Source organism: Motacilla alba, chromosome 20 (assembly GCF_015832195.1).
Source record: "Motacilla alba alba isolate MOTALB_02 chromosome 20, Motacilla_alba_V1.0_pri, whole genome shotgun sequence".
Taxonomy (NCBI): domain Eukaryota; kingdom Metazoa; phylum Chordata; class Aves; order Passeriformes; family Motacillidae; genus Motacilla; species Motacilla alba.
In genome coordinates, this window is record NC_052035.1 from 9,062,829 (window position 1) to 9,087,703 (window position 24,875).

Sequence of the window (24,875 nt, forward strand, 5' to 3'; positions counted from 1 at the left end):
TTGGGGGCAGCTCCACATGAAGGTGAAGGGTGAGCAGTGGTACAGATCCAGCATTCCCCACCCTCCCGGCTGCTGTTGGCTCCTGACCAAAGACCCTTGCAGGACTGTGGCCCCTCTCAGTGCAGTGGAAATCATTCCCACAGCTCTCAGCTGAGCCCCTGGCATTTGCAGAGCAACATCCAGGCACAATCCTACTGCCTGCTGAGCACCTGTGGAAGATGCTGAGCATCTTCATGCCTAGAACCACAAAACAGCTCAGGCTCTCCCTGAACTGGGTTTTCAGGGGAGATTTCCATATCCCTGTGAGATCTGTTCATCTCTCAACACGGCTGACTTTATGTACAATCATGGATTTGGGTTCTTTCCTCATTCCTGTGTGCCAGTGAGAAACCATCCCTGTGAACGGAGGATGTTGTGCACAGGAACATTTATTCCTGGACTGCCATTTTGCTTCTCTGTCTCTCAGCTGGACATGGTCCTTATCTAAGAAGGACTTAGAAGAAATGGGTAGGAATTTTGGCTTTGAGAGGAGCAGGAAGAAGCACATTTTCTACCCCACATTCCCAGCAGGTGCCGTTTCCCTGGCACAACAGTGATTGTGGTTCTTCTTCCTGGGAAGAATGTGAAGATCCATTGAGAGATCCCCGGTTCAGGTGGCCTTTGGCTTTTTGTACCTCATTTCACATGTCCAGTTTGGAGGGCCTGCATTAAAAGAGGCTCATGTTTGCCCTGCTACCCAGAAGTGCTGTAGTTATGTCCAGGAGAAAACCAAAAATTGACTGTCCTCTGGTGTGGTAGAAATTCCACCACAATTTTGACTCTGAGAGCAAAGACAGCCTGTGCTTTTTGGGGCTGTAACAGCTGAGAGTGTGGCAGTGCAATTTTTATATTATTTTTAGAGTCCTGAAAACATTGTTCCCAAAACAATCTTTCTCTCCTGTCATAAACTGTGGAACAGAGAAAATGGAAAGGAGCAGAGTTTTCTTTAAATTTGCTTTTTTTTTTTTTTTTTAATCTTAAAATAGTGTCAGCTTGATGCATGATACTTTAGAAATTGGATTAGTAGCACCTATTTCATCCCACCAGAGAGGTGGGATTTAAGACTTCCAACAGGAGAAACACTGGATGTGCAAGAGCTCAGTTTTCCACCCCTCAGACAAGTATCTTGCTCTAGTATTTTTAGCAGCCTCAGCCAGATATATTAAAATACTGCTCCAAACAACAACAGAATGAAAATGTTCCACCAAATGGGGAAAAATAAGAAAAGTGGGTGGCAGCCCTTTCTGAAGAGCTTGTGTTGATTTTGCAAAGTTAGATGCAAACAAGGTTTGTCATCTTTCTTTCCTAGAAAAATGTCGCTATTTAATAGAAATCTGTATCTGATACTGCTAAGTTGGGTCTGATTTTAGATGTGGAGGAGCAAAACAGGTTCCAGAGAAGCTGTGGTTGTGTCACCCTTGGAAGTGTTCCAGGTCAGGTTGGATGGGGCTTGGAGCAACCTTGTCTGGGGGAATGTGCTGAGTGTCCTCAGCATGGCGAGTCCATGAAAAGAAACTTCTGGTTTTCCTGAGATGCTGCCTTTGCAAGGGGAGGTCACAAATACCCCACGTAGGTGAGATGTCCTGAGCAGAAGCCAGCTGTGCTTTCTCACATGGGATGGGGGATTTTCAGAGGGCAGTGCAAGAGCAGCTGAATGTGCTTGACAGGCAAAGAGGGCCAGTGTGGCAGCAGCTTAATTCAATGGAGCCGCTCCTTCTGTGATCCTGCATAACCTGAGGCACTCTGGGGCTCTTGAACTCGGCAGTTGGGCAAGTGAATCATTGTAACAAGTGATAAATTAACCTACTCCACTCTACTGAGCATGGGTGTGATGAGCTCTAAGTAAACTAGTGAACTCTTGCCAGAATAGGAGCTTGTTCTTTGCCGAGGAGGAGGGAGAAAATACTGCTTGGAGTAAAGAAAGCAACTCTGCTTCCCAAGGAAGAGGAAAAGCAGCTATTAAATATGTGAGTACTGCATGGAATAATTTGCACAAGGATCTATCTTGTCTGCTATGCAGGAATGCTCCCAAGAAACCGTGCTTCTCCTGACCTTCATTTTTCTGGATTTCTACCACATGATACAAGAGACTCTCTATCAAAAAAAACCAAAGCAACTCGTGGGGAGGCATTTTTTCCTTTCTTCAGGCTGCCTCTTTCTTTTGTTCCCTCCAGAGCTCTCACTTCATTTCTGCTGTTGTTTGGAGCACGTGCTTCCCTCTTTCCTGATCCCCTGGGCTTGTTTTGGCTCTGGGTGTCATGGGCACTATTAACTGTGGGTTTTTCCCCCCTCCATCTACTTCTGTTTCTTCAAGTGGTTTACCTTCATTTAGCTGTTGGACTGATGGATTTTTCTCGCCTTTTATTACTTAGTGCTTTTTCTTCATTCTCTAAAACCAACTTCTCACTTGCCCTGTGGCTGTTAGATGCCAGTTATGGGAGCATTCATTCTTTCTCCACTGCTTGTCTGAGCTTTTCCAGGGAGCTGAGAGCTCTTTGGGGTTAAATTTGACTCACTTCAGGGCCTTCCTTGATGCTGCCTGTGTACTTGGACACTTTAAGGGAATAAAGTCTCGGTGTGGAGATTACAGCTGTGAAATGATGGCTCTTTTGAAGAAGCCAAAAATGCTGTTGTCAATATTTTCAAGGATAAACGGAGCACCTTCTTTTGGGGGGAAACTGGCTTAGCTCAGCACAGAGGTGGCTGTTGCAGGTACCCAGGTTTGGAAGGAAGGGTGCTGCTCCTGGGGGTGGGTTTGTGCTGGGTCCTTGGAGCAGTGGGAACACCCCCCTGGGAGATGCACATCAGGAATTGGGTGCACAAACCTGAAGTGTGACCAGCTTTGGTGTAGGGTTCCATGGGAAAAAATATTTCTACTGGGATTTTGGGCAATTTGAGGCTCCTTCTCATATCCTTTGCCTGATGAACATTTCCCCTCTGCGAGAGCATGGGGAATCCTGAGCTCACACAATGAAAATCCCTGATAATTGTTTTTTTTTTTCTATTTTTCAATGTTGTCATCCCAGCAGGAGTCAGAGTAAGAGAATGTGTGTGACCTGCCTGTCTTTAACTTCATGACAGGAACAATGCCAGGCGGAAGCTGGTCAGAGGAGCATCACTGCTCTGTCCTTAACTTTCCTGCACAATTGAGGATGATTTAAGAACCGAGGCACAGCCAAGACCTTTCCTCCTCCTGTGCTCATCAAGCAATCACTGCCTCATCACACCTGAGCTTCAAACACTTCCTTTGCATCTGGCTGACCTTGACTCCCCTCCCTGGATGGGAAGATGAAGAGGTAGAAGTGTGAAAGAGTGGGATTTTATGGGTGAGTTGTGAAATAGTGGCTGGTGCAGGCTGGTTTTGTGGAAACATGGTGTGCTGTGCCGTGGAGGATGAGAGTAAATGGATTAAACAGGAGATAAAAAGAGCAAGGCACCTGGTTAGCTACGGTTGAAGGAAATGTTGAAAAAAATGCATGTAAGAAATATGTCGGAGATGGTCATTAACTGCACTGCAGGGTCAGAGCTCTTTTAATAATTGGCCATGTAGTGAATACTAGAAATGATTTAAAAAGCTCTTAAGTGACTGAGGGCTTTTAGTGAATGGTTGGGAGAAACAAAGGAACACTGTGTCTGGCAGAACTTTTATTATAATTTAAGCATGATCTTCTTTCTGAGATAACAGCTGCTTTGAATAAACTGAAATACCTTCTCCATTAGCTCTGGCAGGAGCTGGATAAAGCTCTCATTCAGGTAAACTTTATTCCAACATATGTCTGTAGAATAATAAATTTAATGGGAGCCATCAAACTTATTGTATGTGTAAGGATTGTGCTTAGGGCAAGAAGAAAGAGTAGTTAGGAGTGGACAAACCATGAATTATAGCGGGGAAATTAAAATTTATGCTGGTTTAGGGGGAATATTTAACTAAGCTAAGATAAAAGTCTACCTTTGTTGTAGGCTAAGCTTTATAACACAATTCTAGTAGAGCAAATTTAGTGGTCCTGGGCTCCAGGCAGGCCTTTAGATACAAGTTTACCTCTGGTTTGAGAAAGCTCAGGGCTTGAGCAGCATTTTATGGCTTTGGTCTTGACCCTTGGGCTATAAATGCTCCTGTAAAATTAATGCCAAAGTTACAGCTTCTACAAATTTCAAAGAGTTCCACTGGAGAAAGGTCCACCTGGACTTTGGGGACAGTTTTTCAGAGCAGAACATTTCAAGTGCTATTAAACTGCATTCAAACTCCCTTTTATTGGGGCATAAATTTCCCACCCCGGTCTATCAGTCTGACATGTTCTTCGAGAAGACACAAACTTTACAAGCCACTTTAAAAATAATTTCACTGCCAGGTTTGCAGCTCTGAGAACATTAATAAACTGAAATGGCTTTTCACCCTGCAGTAGCTGCTAAGTAATTACGATTGTCTGTAGGCAGACTAATGAAACCAGCTGTTAACAACCTCATGAGAATTTTAACCAGCCCTCTGCTCCACAGACACATTCCTTTTCTGTCCCTGATTATCCGGCACCCAGTGCTTCCCAGAGAAGTTTAGTGTTGCTTGATGTTCAGGTAAAAACTGACTCGTTTTGTAGAAGTGATGGTGCTTCACCTGGGCTGCTGCCATGCTGGAGTCACCTCACAAAGTCCAGTTTCTGCAGGAGCTGGGGAGCTTTGATAGCACAGCATGGCAAAACTGGAGTGGAGGGATTCTGGCTTAGTGTGCCCCTCAGTGGCAGACAGCATTAGTTATTGATAAATCTTTAGTTCAAAGATAAGATGTTGCTGTTTTGGCTCTAATCTTAGGTTGCTTTCAATATAGTTTTCCCTGGCAGTTAAGATACTGCTTTTTTTCTTGCTTTCAGTACTCTGTCATTCCAGATGACCTTTAAAGGTCCCTTCCAACCCAAACCATTCTATAATTCTTTGGATACATGATGAATAGCAACACATATTTTACCCTTATTATGGATGATATTACATCATGTCTGGCCTTTTGGGGCTCTTTCTTCTCCAGGTCCTTGTGACTACACTCACTCCTATATGCTCTTAATTTTTTCTGTTGCATACCAGTGAGCATTTTCAGTTCTGCCACCCATGTTTAGAGCAAGTTGTCTGTGACTCACTGCACCAGACACTCAGGTCAGTCCAAAGAAGAGCATTAGGAAGTATCCAGCTGTATTTTCCCTTCTTCCTTCTGCGTTCATGCTGCTGTTTTGAGCACTCTGGCTTTCCGAGCTCCCTCACATGTCTTGATCCTTTTCTGGATAACTAGAGGGATATCAGGATTAAATCCTCTCTCAGCTCTGAGGTTTGGCTATTGAAGAGCCCAAGTTGTCCTCTGCTACTCATCTCATCCTGGCCTTGGTGGAAATATGCCTTCATGGGAGTGTTGTTCAGCTTTGGGGCATTCTGGCACTACTTTTCAGTGAAGGTTTTGAGACTTTGAAAGGTTTCCTGGTGTGGGAATGATGATCCTCAATCCTAATGCTTGATGGGGGTTGCAGTTGCCTGAGTTGTGAAACCTCATGAAAAACATTGTTCTTTTTTTTTTTTTTTTTTTTACTTTTGCTTGACTGTTTTCATCAACAGATTAGGAGGTTTGGGGATGTCTTTTCAAAGGGAATTTCAATGAATTTCCTGTCTGGTATTTCAAAGGGGAGCAGTAGTTTGGTTTTTTTTAACCAGCACCTGCTTACAATCCAATTAGCTAACTGCCTTTAATTAACCATAATATATTCCAGGAGAGCAGAATAACAAGGGAACAAAATCAAGTGGTGACAACTCTGTGACTGAACCTGGACTTCCCCTTTCCCAGGTGCAGGATTCTGGGCAGCTCTGTAACCCTTTGCTGTCCACTTTGAGCTCTGCCATGCACTGCCTTGGGTTTCTGGGGAGGGAAAAGCATCCAATCCTTCAGCTCCAGGTTCACTCTTGTACAGTCACCTGCAAATCCAGAGCCCAGTGGGTATTTCTGTCTGTTTGTGCCTGGGATTTGCACACTGGAGCTTTGATTTTGAAAGATTGCGCAGCCTGGCTGCTCAGGGAGGGGTCTCTCTGGCTTGAGGGTCTCGGAGCTCTCTCCTCTGCTTGAGGGGCTTGAATCTGTTCTTTCCTCACCTCCTTAGCTGCAGGTTTCTTGGTGGAGGCTTTTGCAGACAGGAGAGCATGGCAGGAATGCTGGAATTAAACAGTATGTCCAGGGTCTGGCATTAGGTAGTTGATTCATCCCTTAGCCACTGGGCCTTAAAATTCTTTAAACTCCACATGCCATCTCCTCTTACTATGAGGACTGAGACAACACTGAGCTTCTGGGCTTTTCCTGTGTTAGCAGAACCAACTATTGCACTTCTGAACTGTGCACATCAGCACTGGCCTGAGGCCTCACCTCACTCTTTACAAACATGGGGGGGTAGTTGCTTGTACTGCTCATCTCAGCCACTGGCAGAGAGGCATTCAGAGAATTGGATGCCTCATAGGATTCTGGTTGTGAGCTTTCCTCAAAAACGTGGTGAGATGAGGTGTGTAGGACTCATTTCTTCAGAAGGGCAGGAGAAACCTCTGAAGGCCTCCCCTAAAGGGCCTCCTTACCCAGCAGTCTGACACAGATTTGCTTCTGAAGAGCTTTGTAATTTGTCCTTATTATGTTCTATGTGTGATTTAATGAAAGCCTCTTTCTCTGCTGTAATTGAGCTCTTAATCTCATCTGAAAAGCAGAGCACAATCCCTTCAGAGATGGTGTTTTGAGTATCAGCCTGTTTGTTTCCTCTGCTGTGGTGTTGCTCATGGAGCTGCTCACTCCTTATTTAAGAGCAGAAAATAAACAGATTTCTCTGAGTCAAAAATACATCAGTGATGCCACAAAGAGTGGGTTTGAATAGAAAACTCTTCCACTGCCCCCCGAGCAAGCAAGATCTTCCTCGGTTCTGCAAGGAATATGAAGATGTGAGTTTTCCTTTATGAGCACCTGAGGCCCCATGCAGGTGATGCTCAGCAAATGGCACATGGGCATGGCAGCTGTCAGCAAAACAATTGCCTCTGGGCAGGTAAAAGTTGCCAGGAGATAAGAGTGGAAAGTCAAAACAACAGTATGCTGAAAAACCTGGAAGAGAAATAATGACTTCAGTGAAAATCCCTCCATCTTAGGCCTTCAAAAAGCATTATTACAAAAATCCGCAAAAATGTCCTGATTTTGATCAGTCTGATCTTCCCAAACAGCATTTTACAGTCAGAATTAGGAGTTGAGAGACACCAAAGAAGGCTCAGCAGAGGATTTTTCTTTGTGGCCTTAGTGCATATTTTTTACTGTGCTGTAGTTTGGAAGGAGGCCCCAAGCTCCAGCTGCAGCCTGAGGAGACCCTGTTGACCTCAACACTCCCCAGACCTGCTGTGGGACTGACCCAGAACCAGAATCTGTAGGGATCTGGGTAAAATACTTCCCACTGGAAAACACTTGAAGCTTGATGGTGATCCACAGTTCCCAGTTCAGACCACAGGCAGTGCTGGTAGTGACCAGTTTGCTGCTTGCTCTGTGCAGAACTGGTGGCTGTGAGTAGCAGAGCTGTGGGATGAACAGGCTGACGGCTTTTTGGGGCACACAGAACCTTCCATCCCTACTGCTTTGTCTGCTCTAGAGAGTGGATTTTCCTAGAGAAATACCTGGAGAGTGGGCAGGATGAAGAGCTAATCATTCCCTGCCAGTGGATGCTGTGCTTGTTACAAACACATGAATTACATCTTGTAGAAGTCCTTGCTGTCAATCCACAGGGATTCCAGGCTGAGATCAGCTCAGCTCTGTCATTTGCCAGGGGAGTGAGGACCAGATTCTGCACAACACCTCCAGAGCTGGGGACGAGTGGGTTGAATCACATCCAGAGACAGGATGAGGAATGGGTTGTGTTATTCTTGCCATGCACAGCAGATATCCTAATTTAAAGCTGTACCCTCTTCCCAGATTCTGCTTCTTTCTCTGAGAAGACCCATTTATTTTGATCCTCTCCCTTCCACCCATCCCTCTAAAGATCTCCATTACTGGAGTAATTGGCACTATTGGATCAACCTTTGATGTGATGAGCAGTGGATTTTTGTAGTCAACATGCCAATTTAAAGTGCCACAAATAAAAGATCAATTACTTCTTTCCTGGAGAGGAAATTAAGGTAAAATCTTTCCATGTTATGGGCTGAGTGTACAAAGCTAAAGAGGTAGAAGATTTAATTGAGATTGTCTCCTGAGAGGAGTAAATTTGTCAATTTAGCAAATTAGAGAGAATATGCTTTCACCTTTGAAGTAGTCAGGTACCAAAATGAAGCCACTTCGAGTAGGCAGGGCTGGGATGGGAATTGCTCCCATGGGCTTTGACAGATCTATTCACACAAGAGCCCATTTGCTGGAGCCGGCCCTGGAAGCAGGGCCTGGAGAGACAGCTGGTCAAGGGCAATTTCTCTGCCTGATTTTGCAGCATGTTTGACAGAGCTTTCCATTCTCTCTGCACCCCTGTGGATGGTGTCCTGGGTGGGAGCAGCCTGCCACACGCTGCCTGCCTGGTGGCACCGGCGTGGCTTTGCAGGAGCCACCCGGGCCTGCACGGGCCCTGTGCCCCCAGCCAAAGCTGTGACAGGTTAGAGGGAATTTAATGAGTTACTCAGCAGCATCGAAGGCCCTGTGAGAAGTAATTAGTGCTGTGAGATGAAATCAGAGGGTTTAATGCTTTCTGGCAGAGGATCAGGTGCTGCTGCACAAACTCCCACCCACAGTGTGGCAGCCCAAGGCAGCAGGGAGAGGGAGGAGGTCCCACCTGGCTTCTTGTACAAAATCAGCCCAAAACACATTCCCTCCTAATGCAAATAACTTCTTTTTGGTGCCTTCTGCCAGAAACAGGGCAAACATTGGGAAAGGGGGAGCACCAGCCCTGAAATGCTGAGGAAAAAGAGCTCTGTTCCACAGGGATGATGTGGAGGGGGCTGGAGGCAGTGTGTGCCAACTGGTGAGTCCCTTCTGCAACTGCTAACGTGCTCCTGATTTTATTTAATTAATTAGCAGCAGGGGGAGAATGTGTAATCAGGGTTGTGCTGCTGGAGTAACAGGAAACAAGACGTTCTCTGGGTGCTGGAGCTGCTCTCAGGTACTTGTGGCTGTGTTTGCCAAGGTAACGGGGCAGTGACTCGGAGCAGGAGCAGCTGCTGGCACCCTGCCAGCCCAACACTCGGCTTTGCTGCTCCCAAGCTCGGACCTCATATCCCTCCAGCACCTTTCCATTCAGGAATGGTGTGGAAAAGGGTGGTGAGCCCCCAGGATGTGATGATATGAATTTTCCACATCAGCCCTTTGTTGCTGTATTATTTCCTCCCTCAGTGAGATGATGTGCTGGGATCCCTTTCAGTGGGGCTTGTTACTAAGTAAAAAATTGAGGGTTTTTTCTGCTTTTTGGCCCTGATTTTGTGGCACTAAAGCCTGTGCTTTATTGAAAAAGTATGGTCAGTCCTGCCACTTTCTCAGGAGCTGCTCAGATACTTAAGTGGGTTGATATTTCCCAGGTACCTTCAGCTGTAATTGCAATGTAAAATACTTTCCTTCTTTTCAGTCTCATGGAAATGATCTATTATTTGATTTCTGGTACCTCCGTAGTTTGGCTAATCCTGCTAGTCCCCTTCAGGTTCCCTTGAATACTAAAAAGTGGCTAATGCTAAATACTTGAGAGAATCAGAAAAAGGTTTGGGCATATTTGAAAGCCATTATGTCTTGCTGCCCTCCCTTAATTATGGTTCCTTCCTTTTTTTTTTTCTTTTTTTTTTTATTTTTGGGTGATCTCCCCCCCCCCCTTTTTTTTTTTTTTTTTGCTAACTGTGCTGCTGCTATCTCACTGCCAAGCTCACAAAGGAACCCCTAGAAATCAGCCAGCCAAGTAGATAAGGAATCAGGTATTGCAGAGCACAGAGGTTTAATAAATACAGAAAGCTTGAAAAAAAAGGATTTGCAAAATAGTGGGAAGCTGCTAAGGTTAAAAGAAAGGGGATTTGGGATGGGATTACAAAGGGGAAACCCTTCTCTGAAGAGAAATAAAATACCTTGTGCTCTAAAAATATCTTAATTAATTCAGGGCAATTATAGAGAAGGAATAAGAATTTGCATTAGGTAAATGGGAAGCCCTTACAGCCAGTGGACTCTGTGCAGAGCCCATTGCAAAGCTGAGCCCAGTGCATTTAGGCTCTGATTTTCTCATTGTTTTCTGGTCTCTTTCACATGAGGAATAACAGGGAAGAGCTCTGACCCAGAAAGAATTTAACAAACTGTGGTAGGTAGGACTTGAAGGGTCTAACTGGCTGCTGACCGTCGTGGTGGCTTTGCTCCCCATGTCTGTGTAACTGAGCTTCTTTCTGGCTTGTTAGAAAAGAGACAATCTTTAATTAAAATGCAGTTAACTCCAGCGTCATTCGCCTGGATCGTATTTCACTGTTCCCGGGAACGCAGGCAGAGGTGGGTCTTGTACTTGTTTCATTACAAATGCAAAATGCCCCCGGGTGGTCGCTCTGGGGAACACACAGTGCCTTACACTCCAGCGTTTGTCCTCGTGGAATGCAAAACCGTCCCCCAGATCCATCCTGATGACTCCATCAGCTACCCTGCCACCCTACACGAGGCAGGTCTCTGTCCACCCTTTGCCCTGGCAGTGCTGATCCCTCCTGCTGATACCCTCCCCTTCTCCTGGCAGCATGGGAGGGATGCAGAGCTGATCTCAGAGAACCACAGGGCTTGAGGGTTCCTGTGCCATGCCATCGTGTTGATAAAAATTAATGAACCATGTAGCTCTTGTCTCTCAATTATTGAACTCTGGCTGCTTGCTGGAATTGGTGAAGGATGTGGAGCTGCTGGAGCCAGTCCAGAGGAGGCCATGAAGATGCTCAAAGGGCTGGAGCAGCTCTGCTCTGGAGACAGGCTGAGAGAGCTGGGACTGTTTGGCTTGGAGAAAGTTCCATGGAGACCTTTGAACTCTTTCCAATGCCTGAAGGTGCTTGAGGAGACCTGGAGAAGGACTTTGGACAAGGGGCTGGAGTGACAGAGCAAGGGGGAATGGGTTCAGCCTGACAAAGGACAGGTTTAGATGGATATTGGGAAGAAATTCTTTTCTGTGAGGGCAGTGAGGCCCTGGTACAGGCTGCCCAGAGAAGCTGTGGCTGCCCCATCCCTGGAGGTGTTCCAGGCCAGTTGGACAGGGCTTGGAGCAACTTGGGATAGTGGAGGGCAGGGGGGATGGAATGAGATTAAGTTCCTTACTAACCCAAACCATTCTAGAATTCTATGACTGGGCCGCTGAACCCAGCCAAAAGAAGAGCTATGTTGTTGAGGTTAAGTGAAGAAGGGGATGAAAACCACCTGTGTTTGCACTTTCAATCCCTTCCAACATCAATTAAGATTGTTCTGATAAAGACCTGGGCAGGTGCTCAAACAGCTGCTGAAGCTGTTCCCAGCTGTATCTCTGGGTAGAATCACAAAGGAGCCTTTGTTATTCTTCAGTCGTGGCTGAAATCTAAATCTCAGCAGTGCAGCTCAGAGGGTGACATGTGGTGGCTCTGGGGCCACTGTGTGGGACTTGTTTTCAGAAAAATGGGAGATGCAGGGGAGAGGTTCCTGAATACAGTCACCCAGAACTGAGGCATCGGCCCAGGGATTTCATATTCACCCACTGGGAGGGAAATCTAATCAGGGCTTGCTAATTTTCATGAAGTCAAACACCTGGGATTCACTTCAGACTTGCATTTTCCTGGAATAATTCAACACAAATGCTGTATATTTATACACAGGCACTTGACTTTTCTGTTGTTTGATGAGACTACAATTTGTCTTCCTCTTGTGGTTCCTGCAATCCTTCCTCTCCTGTGGTTTGCAGTTGAATTACCAACCTCTACCCCAGGAATATTCATCTGTTATGTTTTGGATATTGTTGTTCTTCAAAGGAAAAGTAAACAATGCTAGTTTAAGCCAGCCCTCTTCCCAGGCAGATTTTTTTGGAACCAAGTCCTGCCTCAAACCAGAATCCAATCTCCTCTCCGTTGTTGTGTATCTCTATTATTTTTCTCATCATTGCTTTTCCTTTTCTTATTACTATGCAGCTCTCAGTCTTGAGCAACATCATTCAGAACTCAGAACACAGGAGTCACACACTGCTGCTTTCCTATTCATATCTGCTTGTTACCTAATCCCAACCAGCTCTCCATTGAAGATCTGCTTTTACCTGGGCTGACAGGTGTATTTTTTAGCTGTAAATATTGCAAATCAGGGATGCAGAATTTTTCTTACTCTGTGAATCTGATCAAGGTTCTTTTCCAATATGCCACTGAACATTGAATTCTTCCTTTCTCCCAACAACCTCCAGTGCTGCTTTTGGCTAAGATAAACCAGACAGTGCTGTTTGGAGTCACTCCCTGCCTGTTTTTCCATCTCATCCAGTGGTTGGGTGATGCAGACAATGCACTGCACCTTCCCCTGCTGATGTCCAGCCTGGATCATGGCAGGCTGGCTCCATGGGATCCATCCTTTGCCATGCCATGTGATCCTCCATGTAGTAGGGATAAAAAGCCCAGTACTGGGGAATCCCAGGCACTGCAGCAGTGATATTTTTGGGAGAAACAGAGCTGTGCATGGCCAGGTGTGAGCACCAGGCTGGATGTGCTGAGCCAGTGCCATGACCAGTGCTCACCCTGGCTGGGACACTGAGTCAAGGAGCTTTTCAAGAATTGTTTAGCTTGGAAAAGCTCTCAAAGTTCATGGAGTCCAACCATTCCTCCAGCACTGCCAAGCCCACCACTAAACCATGTCCCCAGCTGCCACATCCACACTTCTTTTAAATCCCTCCAGAGATGGTGACTCCAGTGCCCTGGGCAGCCTGTGCCAGGGCTGGACAACCCTTTTGGTGAGGAAATTTTCCTAAAATCGACTCTAAGCCTCCACTGGTGCAACTTGGGGCCGTTTCCTCTTGCCCTGTTGGTTGTTACTTGGGAGAAGACACTGTGCGCACACACACACACACACACACACACACTGAGGGACGGATGGGCACGGGAATGGGAATTCCTTTTGACTCCTCAAGCAGAAACCCATGTAGATGATCCTTTTTTTGCACAGCAGGTAAAAACTGAAGCAGTGAGATGTATCTTAACCAGGGAGGTGGGGGTAGTAAGATGCTTTGAAAGGGGATAAAACTAGCTGCCAGGCTTTCCTCTGTGAGCAAGTCCAATTTTTCTCTCTCTCTCTCTCTTTTTTTTTTTTTTCCTTTTGGTGCTGTGTTATTCCTCTGTGGGCAGGAGGCTGCAGGCATTTCAATTCTCTTCAAGTCCTTGTTTCAAAAAGGGCCCAAAATATGTTCTCTTCTCAGAGGCAGTAAACAGCAAGTGCACAATGCAGCTTCTCTAAGCCTCTCTTCTCCTGTCTCAGGGAGAAAGGAATTCTCCAAGCCCTAGAGCCTGACTCACTCGCTGTGTGAGCATGAATTAACCAGGAATGTTCGAGAATTATTCCTGAATAATTCATGAACCTGAATTAATCATGCATTTTCATGAATTATTCATGAATAACTCATGGAAATGCAAGGTTTATTCATGCTCCAAAAAACCCAAGGCTTTTTCTCTTCTCTTCTGCTCTCTCTCCCTGTAAGAAACAGACCTGAAACAAGCTAAGGAAAAAATAATATATGTATATGGGAAAAGAACAGGAATAATAATGCTGAAACAAAACAACCAGGAAAAAAGAAAGCAAAAGCTCTTTCTTTTTTCTTTGCAGTGGGGACAGCAGGTAGGAGCTTTCCAAGCCAGACAAAGGAGACCTGACAAGGACCTGTGGTGAAGGGACAAGCCCAAGGCAAGGAAGTGTCCGGCCACCTCCTCTCCTGGAACAGGCAGCAGAGACCTGGAGAGACAGGAGACATCTTGCACGATTCAACACCTGGAGCAGTGCTAACCAGGCAAGGAGCAGCTCTGTTGCTATCAGGATTGTGATCTCTCTTTTTTTTTTTCTCTCTCTCTGTTTGTGATTTTGTGTAGTTTTGTTGCATTCATAAGGGTAAATGAACAACTGGTTTGGGGAAGGAAGATGAGTGTGTTTTCTTTAAATGTTAAAGGAAAACCTCTCCAGAGGGCTGTTTGGGCTGGGGTTGTTTGCTGTCTGGAATGTGGAGCTCTGTTTCTGGGAGGGAGAGGGCTCAGCTATGCATTTATCCCAGTTTCTGATCTGTAGCCTTCCCTGTGTTTGGGAGAGGGCTGAGGGCAGCTGCCTGCTTCAGGGAAGGGGATGTCGGGAGACAGGCACACAGATCATTTGTATATGGTGCTTCCTGATAAAAAAAATCAATGCCAGGGTGTGTATCAGTCAGGAGAAAAGGGTTGGAGAAAAGCAGGTGTGAGACTGTGCCAGCAGGGCAGACTGGCAGGTTTGGGGTGAGTTATGGTTCCTGCAGGGAGCTGTGCTGCAGCTGATGATGGCTGAGATAGGGATGGAGAAAGTTCTCCAGGGTGAACTTGGACCTTCCAAGTGGGAGGAATCAATTCCAGGCAGGATTTTAATGGGGGTGTGGAGACAAAACAAGAAACTGGAATAAACTGGGTCCTAGTTGCCTTTTCTGCCAGCTCCAACTCTCCTCTGCCTGCCCCAGCTCCCTCCCATCTTCTTTGGACACTGTGGCCGTTCTCCACCTGGTGCCCAGCACATGGGCTCAGCCCTGTCCCCAGAACCCTTCTGCCAAATCCTGCTGCCAAGCAGAGCAGGCAGGACTGGGGTGATGCTGCCAGGGCCCTTAGGAGCTGGAAAGAAACTGCTCCTGAGCTCAGCAGCCCTCGGCTCCTCAGCTGCTCCTCTGGCATGGGAGGTTTTGGAAATCCCCACCAGCCTGGCTCTCCAGTTTCTCCAGCGATTGAAGTCTGAAGTTCCAGGGGCAGAAAGAGAAAGCTCAGTGGACAGAGGAGTGGGCTAGGACTTAGGATCCAGCTCCTTGCAGCTTTGTTGCTTGACTGCCTTAGACATGTCTATCACTGGTGTGTGCCTCAGTTTCCCCATGGGTGAAATGAAGGGAATTTTCTGTTCTCCTTATCAAAGCATTTTGATGTTCACTGGGGGAAATAATTGTGCAGGCAAAGGAATGATCATTTCCTGGAATACCCCTGGGTCTTTTTGAGTCTCTTCTCTGCACTGCCTTGATATCACACAGACACAGCCCTGCACTGGAGCAAACTGCTGTAGATTCACTGAAGTCCTTTGAGCTGTGATGGTCCACAGGGGCAGAGGAACCAGACTCTGTCTGCTCAGTGCCTTGTTCAGCATCTGCTCAAAGTGTCAGCTGTGAGGGCTGCCTGATCCCAGCTGAGACCTGGCACGGCTGTCACTGCAGAGGACACTTGGATGCACTGAAGGCATGTGGTGCTGTGCTCAGCCAGACACAAGACAGCCTCCCAGCAAAGGGCTTTAGGATGAGGACAGCTCAGAAGGGTGGGAATGGGAACAGAGAAATAACTGGTAGAGAAAATGCAGCACCAAATATTTTATAATTGCAGGTTGTGCTGTCCCATGTAGAGCACAGCTTGTGAACACTCCCACCCACAGGAGAGCCCAGACCGCTGTGGTGACATTCCCATCCTGTCCCTCTGCTCCAGGTGGGCAGCCCTGATGTCATCCAAGCTGTACGTGCTCATCAGCTGGCCTGATGGCAGCCGGGTCATCAGCATGGAGAACATCAAGGAGCCCCGCAAGCCCTTCCACCTCTACACCGTGGGAGAGCAGGTCCTGGCACGCTGCCCTGGATTCAGTGGGCTCTACTGGGGTGTGGTGGAAGGCATCAGTGGTAAGTGACATCCTGCTGGCCTGGGTTTGTAATTTGGGGCTGCTAAGGAGCAACCTTCCAAGAAGGAGTTCAGTGCTGAAAGATCTTCTCATCCTATAGAGCATAAAGGTATTTTGGAGAAGAAGCTGCTGGAAGATCGACAGCTCCTGGAGAAGTTAAGTGAGTAAGGGCATTTGAACATTGTACCTTTCTACTTCCATGGGGCTTTTCGGGTGGGAGGAAGCTGAGCATGTTGTAGTCCCATCATAAATTTCACATCACTGCACAAAGCGTACAAAGCACTGAGTGGGAGTGGAAGATACACACATTGCTGCCCCAGTGCATGTCCTGAGTATCTCCCTTCCTTTCAGAAGAAGAACCAGCTGTCCACAGCATGATGCCATCCCCACCAAAAAAATCCAGGAAAACCTTTCCAAAATGGACCCCAGGGAATGCATCCAAGAAATATCCCAGTGACAGGACCTATCCTGCAAAGCCACTGCTGAGGGTGGCTGAGGCCAGCCTGCCCCATGATGCCAGCAGCTCCTCCATCCTCAAGGACAGGCGTGTCCTGGGAAGTGTGGCAGGGAGCCCCCGCTCGCTGGCAGCTCCCCCCCACCCAGCCAGTGCCTTCACACCTCCATCCTCCTTCATCACCATGGCCATGCCAGGGCCAGGGACTTCCCAGAGTGAAGAGGACAGGGCTGGTCCAGCTGCCAGAGGTAATCTTGGGTTCTGGCTCTGCTGCCTGGTCCTGAGTGACAGGGTGGGATGGGGACTTGCAGAGCTTCTGCTTTGCTCTGGGGCTGTATGGGCTTTGTCTCAGGGCTGCAGAGGTTAGAGATGGCATTTCCTGGTCCTTTCCACCTGGGGATCTGTTCCAAGAGGACTGTCTAAAGGGAGATGCAGTGCATGGTCTCTGCTCTGTCTCTGGGCTAGCAGTTCTCTCCCCCCAAGCCAAAAGACAATCTGAATGAATGCCTGTCTGAATAACTGAAATTCCCAAAAGCCCTGTGTCTCCATTAGTCAAACCTTCTAGATTTGCCTATTTCCCTATTTTTCCACCTACTTCTACACCCATTAAATGCACTTATGAAAATATGCTAGTGTCTTATTTACCTGCTGACTAACAGCAGCATCCAGAGACAAGTTGGCTCTGCCTGCCTTGCCCCCACCATATCATTTGCACTGGGAGCAGAAGCCCTTGAGATGCCACCTTTTTCCAATAACAAATCCCCATTGATCAGCCCTGCAGAGCCTGTCTGGATCACTGTTATGCAAATGGAATGATGTGTTGCCATGCAATCTAGCAGGGGTGCTTAGATAACCTGTTCTGGAGACAGAGGGATTCAGGACCTTTTCAACAGCTGATTCTTCAGCTTGTCTCCCACCCCTGCTGCAGATTATGTTGCCCTTCCAATGAAGAGGAAGTCAGATGGCATCTTGTCCCCGTGCCAGCAGCAGATCTGTCTGAACAGGTAACACCTGAAAGCACAGTAAGGAGCCTGAATGTTTCACACCACACATATTGATTTCCGTCCACTCTGTCTCCATTCTCTGCCAGTGCTTGCTTTGAGTAGATGCTCATGGAGGCTAAACCCAAAGCACAGGAGATAATAGGACTTTGTGTGGGCACATACAGCAGAGAAATGAGCCTGTGCTCTGAAGTCCTGATTCCATGGTGGGTCAGTGGGAGGTCCCCCATATCTGTGTGCCAGGGGGATGCACAGGAGTTTGTTCACGTGAAGAACCCCTCATGTTCCCTCTCAGTCTATTTTATTCTTGTTGCAAATGAAACCAGAATTGACTTTGCTTTGAATTCCAGATAATCCTCCTCAGGAATGAATTTGGAGACGAGCACAAAGCTGTTTGTGGCAGTGCTGTTTAACTTGCTTGTTTCTTCCAGCCGTGAGGAGCGAAAGATTGATGCTTTGCAAGAGATGGATGGCTTCGAGAGGGTTCACAAAAATTTCAGTCCTGGTGAGGTGGAAAGGTAATTAGCAAAATAAAGCACTTGCTCCTAACTGTGTTCTCTTCCTCACTACAAGAGTGAGCAGTGAGATCACAGATGGGTGACAAAGTGGGACAATTTTAAACTCCAAAGTTGCTGAGTCTCTTAACAATTGAGGTGTTTGTGATTGTAGGGCTTGGATTTAGAGTTGCGAGAAGGCTCTAAAACAGTGCAGAAACGTCAAAGCTCTTGCCTATAACAGTCAAAACATGGTTGTGTGTTCCTTGTTTTATTGCTCATTGCTTTGATGGCCAGTATCCAGTGATAAAGTGCTGCTAGGGACAGTTTTCTTGCAAAGAAATGGGTGCCAAAAAATTCAAGTTATGGTTCTTGTATTGTCATTTCCCACAAGTCTGTTGTGCAATACCACAAATATGTGTGTCCTGGGACTTGCAAGACAGGCTTTATGTCTTTCCTTACAACTGAGAAGAAAATTGGGCATCAGTCTCCATGTATGCATGCCAAGGGGGGGTTGAAGGTTAAACTGAACATTCCTGGGCACTGAAAAGTCCACCATGTCATTTTTCTCTCCTGCCTTACTCCTCATCCAGGAAGAGTTGGAAGGGTTGATGCTCTGTTTAGAGGAGTTGTCCTGCCCTGCTGGCAGAAGGCATCTAATCACTGCTTGGGTGGAGGAGCGACATCCACAGTGAGGACATGGTGTCTTCTTGCCTTTACACGAGCAACTTTAATTTTTCAGGGTGGAGAAGATGGAGCAGCTGGAAAGGATGGTGTTGGACCTCCAACAGGATGTCCTCTCTCTGAAGAAGAAGGTGCAGAGGCTGGAATCCCTGTCCTTCCAGGAGGAGCCCCACCGACAGCCATGTGAGGTGGTGGAGCTCTTCAACGGCTACACCAAGGAGCAGCTGAAAGAGACCATCAGGTTTGACCAGAAAATCAGCACAGCCTGCAAGACTCTGCTCTACAAACTCTTCACCTCTGACTACATCCAGAGCCACTCCATCACGGGGCGCAGGGGCAACACCTTCCGGGAGGCGAAGCCCATGATGGACGAACGCTGCATCAAAATCATCAGGGTGCTGCTGAAGCAGAAGTTTGGAGATCACCTCAGTGACACTGTGATCACAGAGAAGATCCAGAACGTGCAGAAAGCCCTGAGGCAGAAGTTTAAGACAGAATGTCTCTGAGGCAGGGGGATTTGGTGTCTCCTCCTGCCGTTCCTGTGTGTGTCCCTGAGCAGCCTTCCCAGGAGAGATGAGCTGAGCAGCTGCCGCTCAGTAGATTTCCCCCAAGGAGCCAACCCAAGTAAACCATGTGCTAAACACAGCTCAAACACTGCCAAACCTCTGCCCTTATTAACCAAGCAGGAATTGGGCCCAGCTTGGCTCGGTTTTTGCACTCTGCAAGTTCCTTCCCATCCAGTCTGTGTGCAAACCTCACTGTGGGTGCATGGAATCACCTCTGTGACTCTGATGATGTGCTCAAAGGCTTCGGGGCTTCTTTTGAGTCCAAGAATGGGTCAGGAAGGTGGCCCTGTTCCACACTGCAGAAATGTTGGCTTTGGGGTAGGGAATCCAGCTGCAGACAGGCTGAGTCACCTAATGCAGCTTCTCTCTGCCTCTGGTTGCCTCGTTCTGCCTGTGGGACAATAATTACTTTTCCCTCACAGTGAATGTTTTATTTCCAGCACTAACAAAAAGGCAGACTCATTAAAATGACATCTTAAAACATTCAGAACAAGATAACTTGATTTTTTTTCTGTTTATTTTAATGTAGCTATATGGAGGAGTTGTCTTCCCTAACAAAAGCCTGCTGAACAAGAGAAGGGGTCACCCATGGAAGTTACATTAATTTTCCTTTCAAGATCAGATTATTTCCATACAGGAGAAATGCCTTACATTTTATGACACAAGTGAGGAATGGAGGACAAAATATGGCCCAACTTTGCTTCAAAGATATACGTGTTGTGGGCACTGTCACTGTTATTTAAATACAGTATTTTTATCCTAGATAAGAAATGCCAAGTACAACCAGACCCTTTGCTGAGGGACTACAGAGAAGGTCTAGAAAGACACATCTTTTCCTAAATAATTCAGAACTAGAGTGTGGGTGGGTTAAAATTGTTCTAAGCATTAAAAGAATGAGATGCTGACACCAGTCCAGCACTTAACAGAAGTGCTGCAAAATACCAAACATTCCCTTTTATAGAGGCTTCTCAGGCAGGGAATTGGTTTTCTCAGCTTAATTTTTAAATTATTCAGGAAGAGAAATGCCAGTGGGTTTGCATTAATCAAAACATTTGGTTTAATTTATATGTTTTGTTGTGTTTTCAAGTATTTAATTTCTTCACAGTTACATGAGAAATAATAATGCAAAATAAATGTATTGGACAAACAAGGAGCTGTTTAGAAAGGGAAAAAAAAAGAAAGGTGTTCTTCTCAGGATTTTCCTTCCCCTTCAGCCTTTTTTTTTTTTTGAGCTCATCCATGAAAGTGGGGTTAATGCTGTGATGTGTTTTGGTTTTGAAGGAAGATAGGCTTGCCAGTGTTTCTGGCACTATTTTCATCAGATGTTTCTAACAGTCATGTTAAATTGCAGAAGTAACAACTAAAGATATTCCTTCTGTTTTCCCAGTGCAAATGCTTTTCCTTACTATTGTGCAAACACATTGGTGATGATTTCTCCTTTGTAGGGATCTTGGCCTGAGCAGCAGCTGGAGCAGGTCTGCTGTGGTCACTTCGAGCCCAGAGTGCATCCAGTCCTGGAAAATCCACTGAGACTGAGCAGAACTGCCCCAAAACCTCCTCAGTGCAGAAACACACCTTGAAATACACCAGCCCTGCCAGAAACATGGGACCTTAGGCTGGAATCACTGCTCAAGGAAATGCCCCAGGTGATGTTTTACTGTTAAACTTATCAGAGAGAAGATTGAGGAGGCACAACCAGCCTTATCCTGCAGAACCTTAAAGCTCACCTTGTTCCACCCCCTGCCATGGGTAGGGACACTTTCCACTATCCCAGGTTGCTCCAAACCCTGTCCAACCTGGCCTTGGACACTTCCAGGGATGGGGCATCCAGCAGCTTCCCTGGGCACCCTGTGCCAGCGTCTCTCTCAGTCTTTCCTCCTGATGTTCATCACATCCCTCACCAAGCTGCAGCCTGGAAAGCCAACTCATGAGTGTTATTTATTAAAATAAGTGCTGCTGCTGTCCTCCCCTGCTGAGCCCCTCTGAGGAGCTGCAGATCATTACTGTGAGCAAAGGGAGAAAAAATGAGCCAGGGCATGGACTTGCTGCGGGGTGCCACGGCTCCCGAAATGCGCGGCTCTAATCAGCTCCCCTAGAAGCAGATGAGCTGGGTGACCTTTCTGCTTGAAAAACCATTTGGTGGCCCCCATCAGTGGTGACTTCCAGCCTAACACACTTGCTGGTGTTCAGGAGTGCTCCTGGTAAGTGGGCTGATGGATGTTCTGCATCTCTGTGGGCAGCACAGCCACAGCACTAATGAGCCAGCACTCAAATGGGCCCTTCTCGCTATAAAAGTTGTCCTCGGATACTCTCAAAGGCTTTGATATAGCAGAGAGTGTTGAAGAATGGCAGCACAGGCGGCTTTTTGTCAAATTTCATTTTTGAAAGTGTTTGTGAGCTGGAGGCAGAGTTTGCAGGCTAATTGGGAGCACGGGCAGCCGCTGGCGATCAAACGTCAGCGCCAGGATGCCGATGCTCTCACCTCCCTGAACTCTCCAGCTCTGGCTAATCAGCCTCGAGAGGGAGGATCACACAGCACTGGCATGTGGCATTCCCCAGGGGATGCAGGGGTCAGGGCAGATAGAGGAGGAGGAGGAAGGATTGTGCCAGAACCGCTCCACTCAGGGATGTTCAAAGCCTGTGTCTCTCTCTAAGCGGTGAAGGGCAGCTGCATTGAATGGAATTAACTTCCCAATTTAAGTGAATTACCAGGGAAAGGTGGACAGCACTTGCTGTTGAGATTAATTACTCTGCTGAATCTGCAGCATCTTGTTAAAAATGGTGCTCCTGCTCAGCTTCTGGGTGAGGGGGTGCAGGAGGGTGTGAACAGCGAAAATGAGGGTCAAAACTCAGGGGAGGTCTCCAAGGAGGTTTTGCATTTGGTTCAAAAGCAAGAGAAATGGTGCCTGTCAACATTTGGAGAAGCAGGACGGGAGTGGAACATCCAGACCTCTCTCCCTCCAGGAGGAGCTGGAGCAGCAGGGCTGACCTCAGGTTTGATTCAACCAGGGTGTGCAGGGACCTCAATGGGCTGTGGGGCTCTCTGACAGGGGCCCTTGGTCCCCAGCACCCCAAAACTGCAGTGGGGCCCTGCCACACCCCCCACCACCTGGGTACACCTCTGTTGTTTCCTTAGGAACCAGCTGAAAGCTGCATGTTGCTCTCTGGCAGCTAGACACAGGTTTTCAGGGAAAGGTGGGAACCTCTCCAGCCTGCTTTGTATCACCTTTACATTTTCAGCTGGGCCAACGTGAGGCTTCTGAAATTTCATAAAAATCATAGAATTGTTCGAATTGGAAGGGACCACTAAAGGTCCTCTATTTTCAACCCCCTGCAATGAGCAGGGACATCAGGTTGTTTAAAACCCCATCCAACCTGACTGTGAGTGTTTCCAGGGATGGTTCATCAACAGCTTCTCAGGACAACCTGTGCCAGTGTTTAAACAAATTTAAAAATCCAGTTGTAGAGGTGCTGCTGGCAGCATAATTTTTTGTGGGAAAAAAAACCCCAAGGCGAAACAAGAGGGAGATTCTTTGGTGCTTAACCCGATTTATTTAGAATTAATTTCCTTGACCCTGCCAGGGGTTTTCCATGCTCAGTACAGGCAGATTTTAATTTTCCCATTACGTGGTCTGTAGGAAACACTCATTGCTGAGTCTCTCAATGCCTGCACTGTGTGCATCCCCCAGAAACCAAAACACATTCACTAAATGACATGCAGACTGTGAGTATCAGATAAAGGAATGATGTTAAAATGGAGCTGAATCTCTCCCTGGGTTTTAATCTAGGCTTACAAAGCCTGGCTGCCTTTCTGTGAGCCCCAGACAGCCATCAATGAGCCTGCCTGGTGTTCCAGTCTGGCTGGATGCACTTGGAAAAATCCTCTGCACAGGAGGAGTGGTGCAGTGGGTGGTGGAAGTGTCTTTGGTTTGATATCCTCCATCAGGCAGCTGCAGGAACAGGGAGATCTCAGCTGGGGGATGAAAGAAATACCAGAAGGACAAGCCTTGGCCTGTGTGAGCTTGGAGCTGTGTGTCATTTCCTACTGTCACCCACACACAAATACTCTGTGTCACAGGAAGATTTTGTTGTTGTTGTTGTTCTGGTAAGTCTTTGTCTTGTTTGGTTTCAAAAAGTCAGTAAAAATAAAACAACCCACATAGACTGTGGTCCCAGAGCTATATCTGGACAATATTTTTATAAAAGTAAGTTTTTATATCATTTTACTTTCTTCTTTAGATCATATCTGGTTTTGGGTTTTTGGTTGGGTTTTTTTGTGGTTTTTTTTTTTTTTTTTTTTTTTTTTTTTTTAGCGTGTGTTCCCATGCCAGAGAGGTGAGAAAATACATCAGATTTTGTACTGAAAGCAGTCTTTTATGTCTCTGCCTCAGTCATATATTCATTACACTTCACTTTAACCAGTATTTTTCTGTCTGCAGTACGTGATTACATTATTCCAACTCATATCTCTCCATCTCCCCCACCTTTTCAGAGCTGAATGGAGCTGGGGAGATCATTATTAAAACACAGAAAGTGAAGAAATAAAATTAACCAGAGCACCAGTTCTCTGTGTGCTGAATACACTGAGGAAATAAAAGGGCCTTCCACTTCTAATAAAATCTGGATGTAAATTGCTTCATAAAAGCTTGGATGAATTATATTCAGAGGCCAAAAAGAGAGAAGAGAGAGGTCTTGAAGCCTGCCACCAGCAGGACACTCTCCCTGCCTTGGTGTGCAGCCCAGCAGAAATGCCAGGAGAGCTTTGGAATCAGGTGAGATGTTCTGCTCAGAGGATGAGCTTCAGGCCTGGATGAAGCACTTGAGTCACAGCGCCACCGGCTGTTAAAGTCCCTCCCAGTGAAATAGCAGTCCTGCTGAAGTTGCTGGAGCTCTTCCTGCTGCCTCCTGAGGTCCCAGCCCTCCCTTGGGTTCTTGCCCAAGTCGCTGGATGGTGGAGGAAGGACCCTGCAGAGGTGTGGTGATTTCTCAGCCCTGTTCTTGCCCCACTCTGATCTCCCAGGGTCCCAGGAAGGTTTGAGGACAGGGACATGGCTTCTCAGCTTCATCTGCGTGTTGGAGGATGAAGGTGGTGAGGGACACGCTCCAGGTGTCCTCTTGTCACCAGCACATTCCTGCTGTCCCAGGAGATGCAGCCTGGTGACGTGCTCACCTTTAAGGGTATGTTTAATGGTGTGGGCTTTTCTTTTGGCACACAGATTCAGCTGAAGCCAAGGGGACTGTGCCTAACTGAGCAATGGAGAGATTAACAGCCCAGAAAGCCAGGCCTGCACGGTGCTCATTGATCGTTCCTCTCAAATATAAGCAGAGCAGCCCAGAGTGTCAGGCATGTGAGGAGAGAGGAGACTGCAGAACTGATGTACTCCTGCTAATGAATAATCGTTAAACTCCAAAGGAGTTTATTATTATTGCCATTAATTCTGGTTGTACTGTGCCTGGAGACAAGGAAGGTGGAGAAAGATGAGTTCATGACCTACATATTACAGACTAGATTTTATCCTGGTAATATGAGAAAATCGATCATTTCTTAAGTGAGAGGACTGATAAAATCACTGACTTCTGAGGAGCAACATCATTGCTTTTCTGTGTTCAACAAGCTCACTGGGATGGTGCTGGAGTAGGGTCAAATCCCTCTTCTGGACATCCTAAGGTCCGGAGTTAGTTTGCCCTCAGTTTCCCAGAGGGAGGAGGGAAGCAGGAAACACCATCAGCGTTCACACCTTCACTTATATTAAGATTTCTCCTCCATGCTAACTGTGAGGTTTGACTTACCCTGAACTCAGAATAAATTGCCGAAAG

The 24,875-nt window shown here is 46.8% G+C and overlaps 1 protein-coding gene across 5 annotated transcripts; it reads left to right on the forward strand.

Annotated features, from left to right (window-relative positions):
• Positions 1-3,303: 3,303 nt before the first annotated feature.
• Positions 3,304-19,541, forward strand: LOC119710158. 5 transcript variants are annotated; one of them, XM_038158842.1, is made up of 8 exons: positions 3,304-3,365; positions 13,811-13,991; positions 15,673-15,860; positions 15,960-16,019; positions 16,211-16,561; positions 17,242-17,317; positions 17,746-17,832; positions 18,551-19,541. In XM_038158842.1, the coding sequence occupies exons 3-8, from the start codon at positions 15,686-15,688 to the stop codon at positions 18,996-18,998; spliced, it is 1,197 nt and encodes a 398-aa protein (XP_038014770.1). In that variant the 5' UTR covers positions 3,304-3,365; positions 13,811-13,991; positions 15,673-15,685; the 3' UTR covers positions 18,999-19,541. The 5 variants fall into 5 exon arrangements, with proteins under 5 accessions (XP_038014770.1, XP_038014769.1, XP_038014768.1 ...); XM_038158841.1 differs by lacking the exon at positions 3,304-3,365 and adding an exon at positions 13,603-13,680; XM_038158840.1 differs by lacking the exon at positions 3,304-3,365 and having other exon boundaries at positions 13,699-13,991.
• Positions 19,542-24,875: the final 5,334 nt, after the last annotated feature.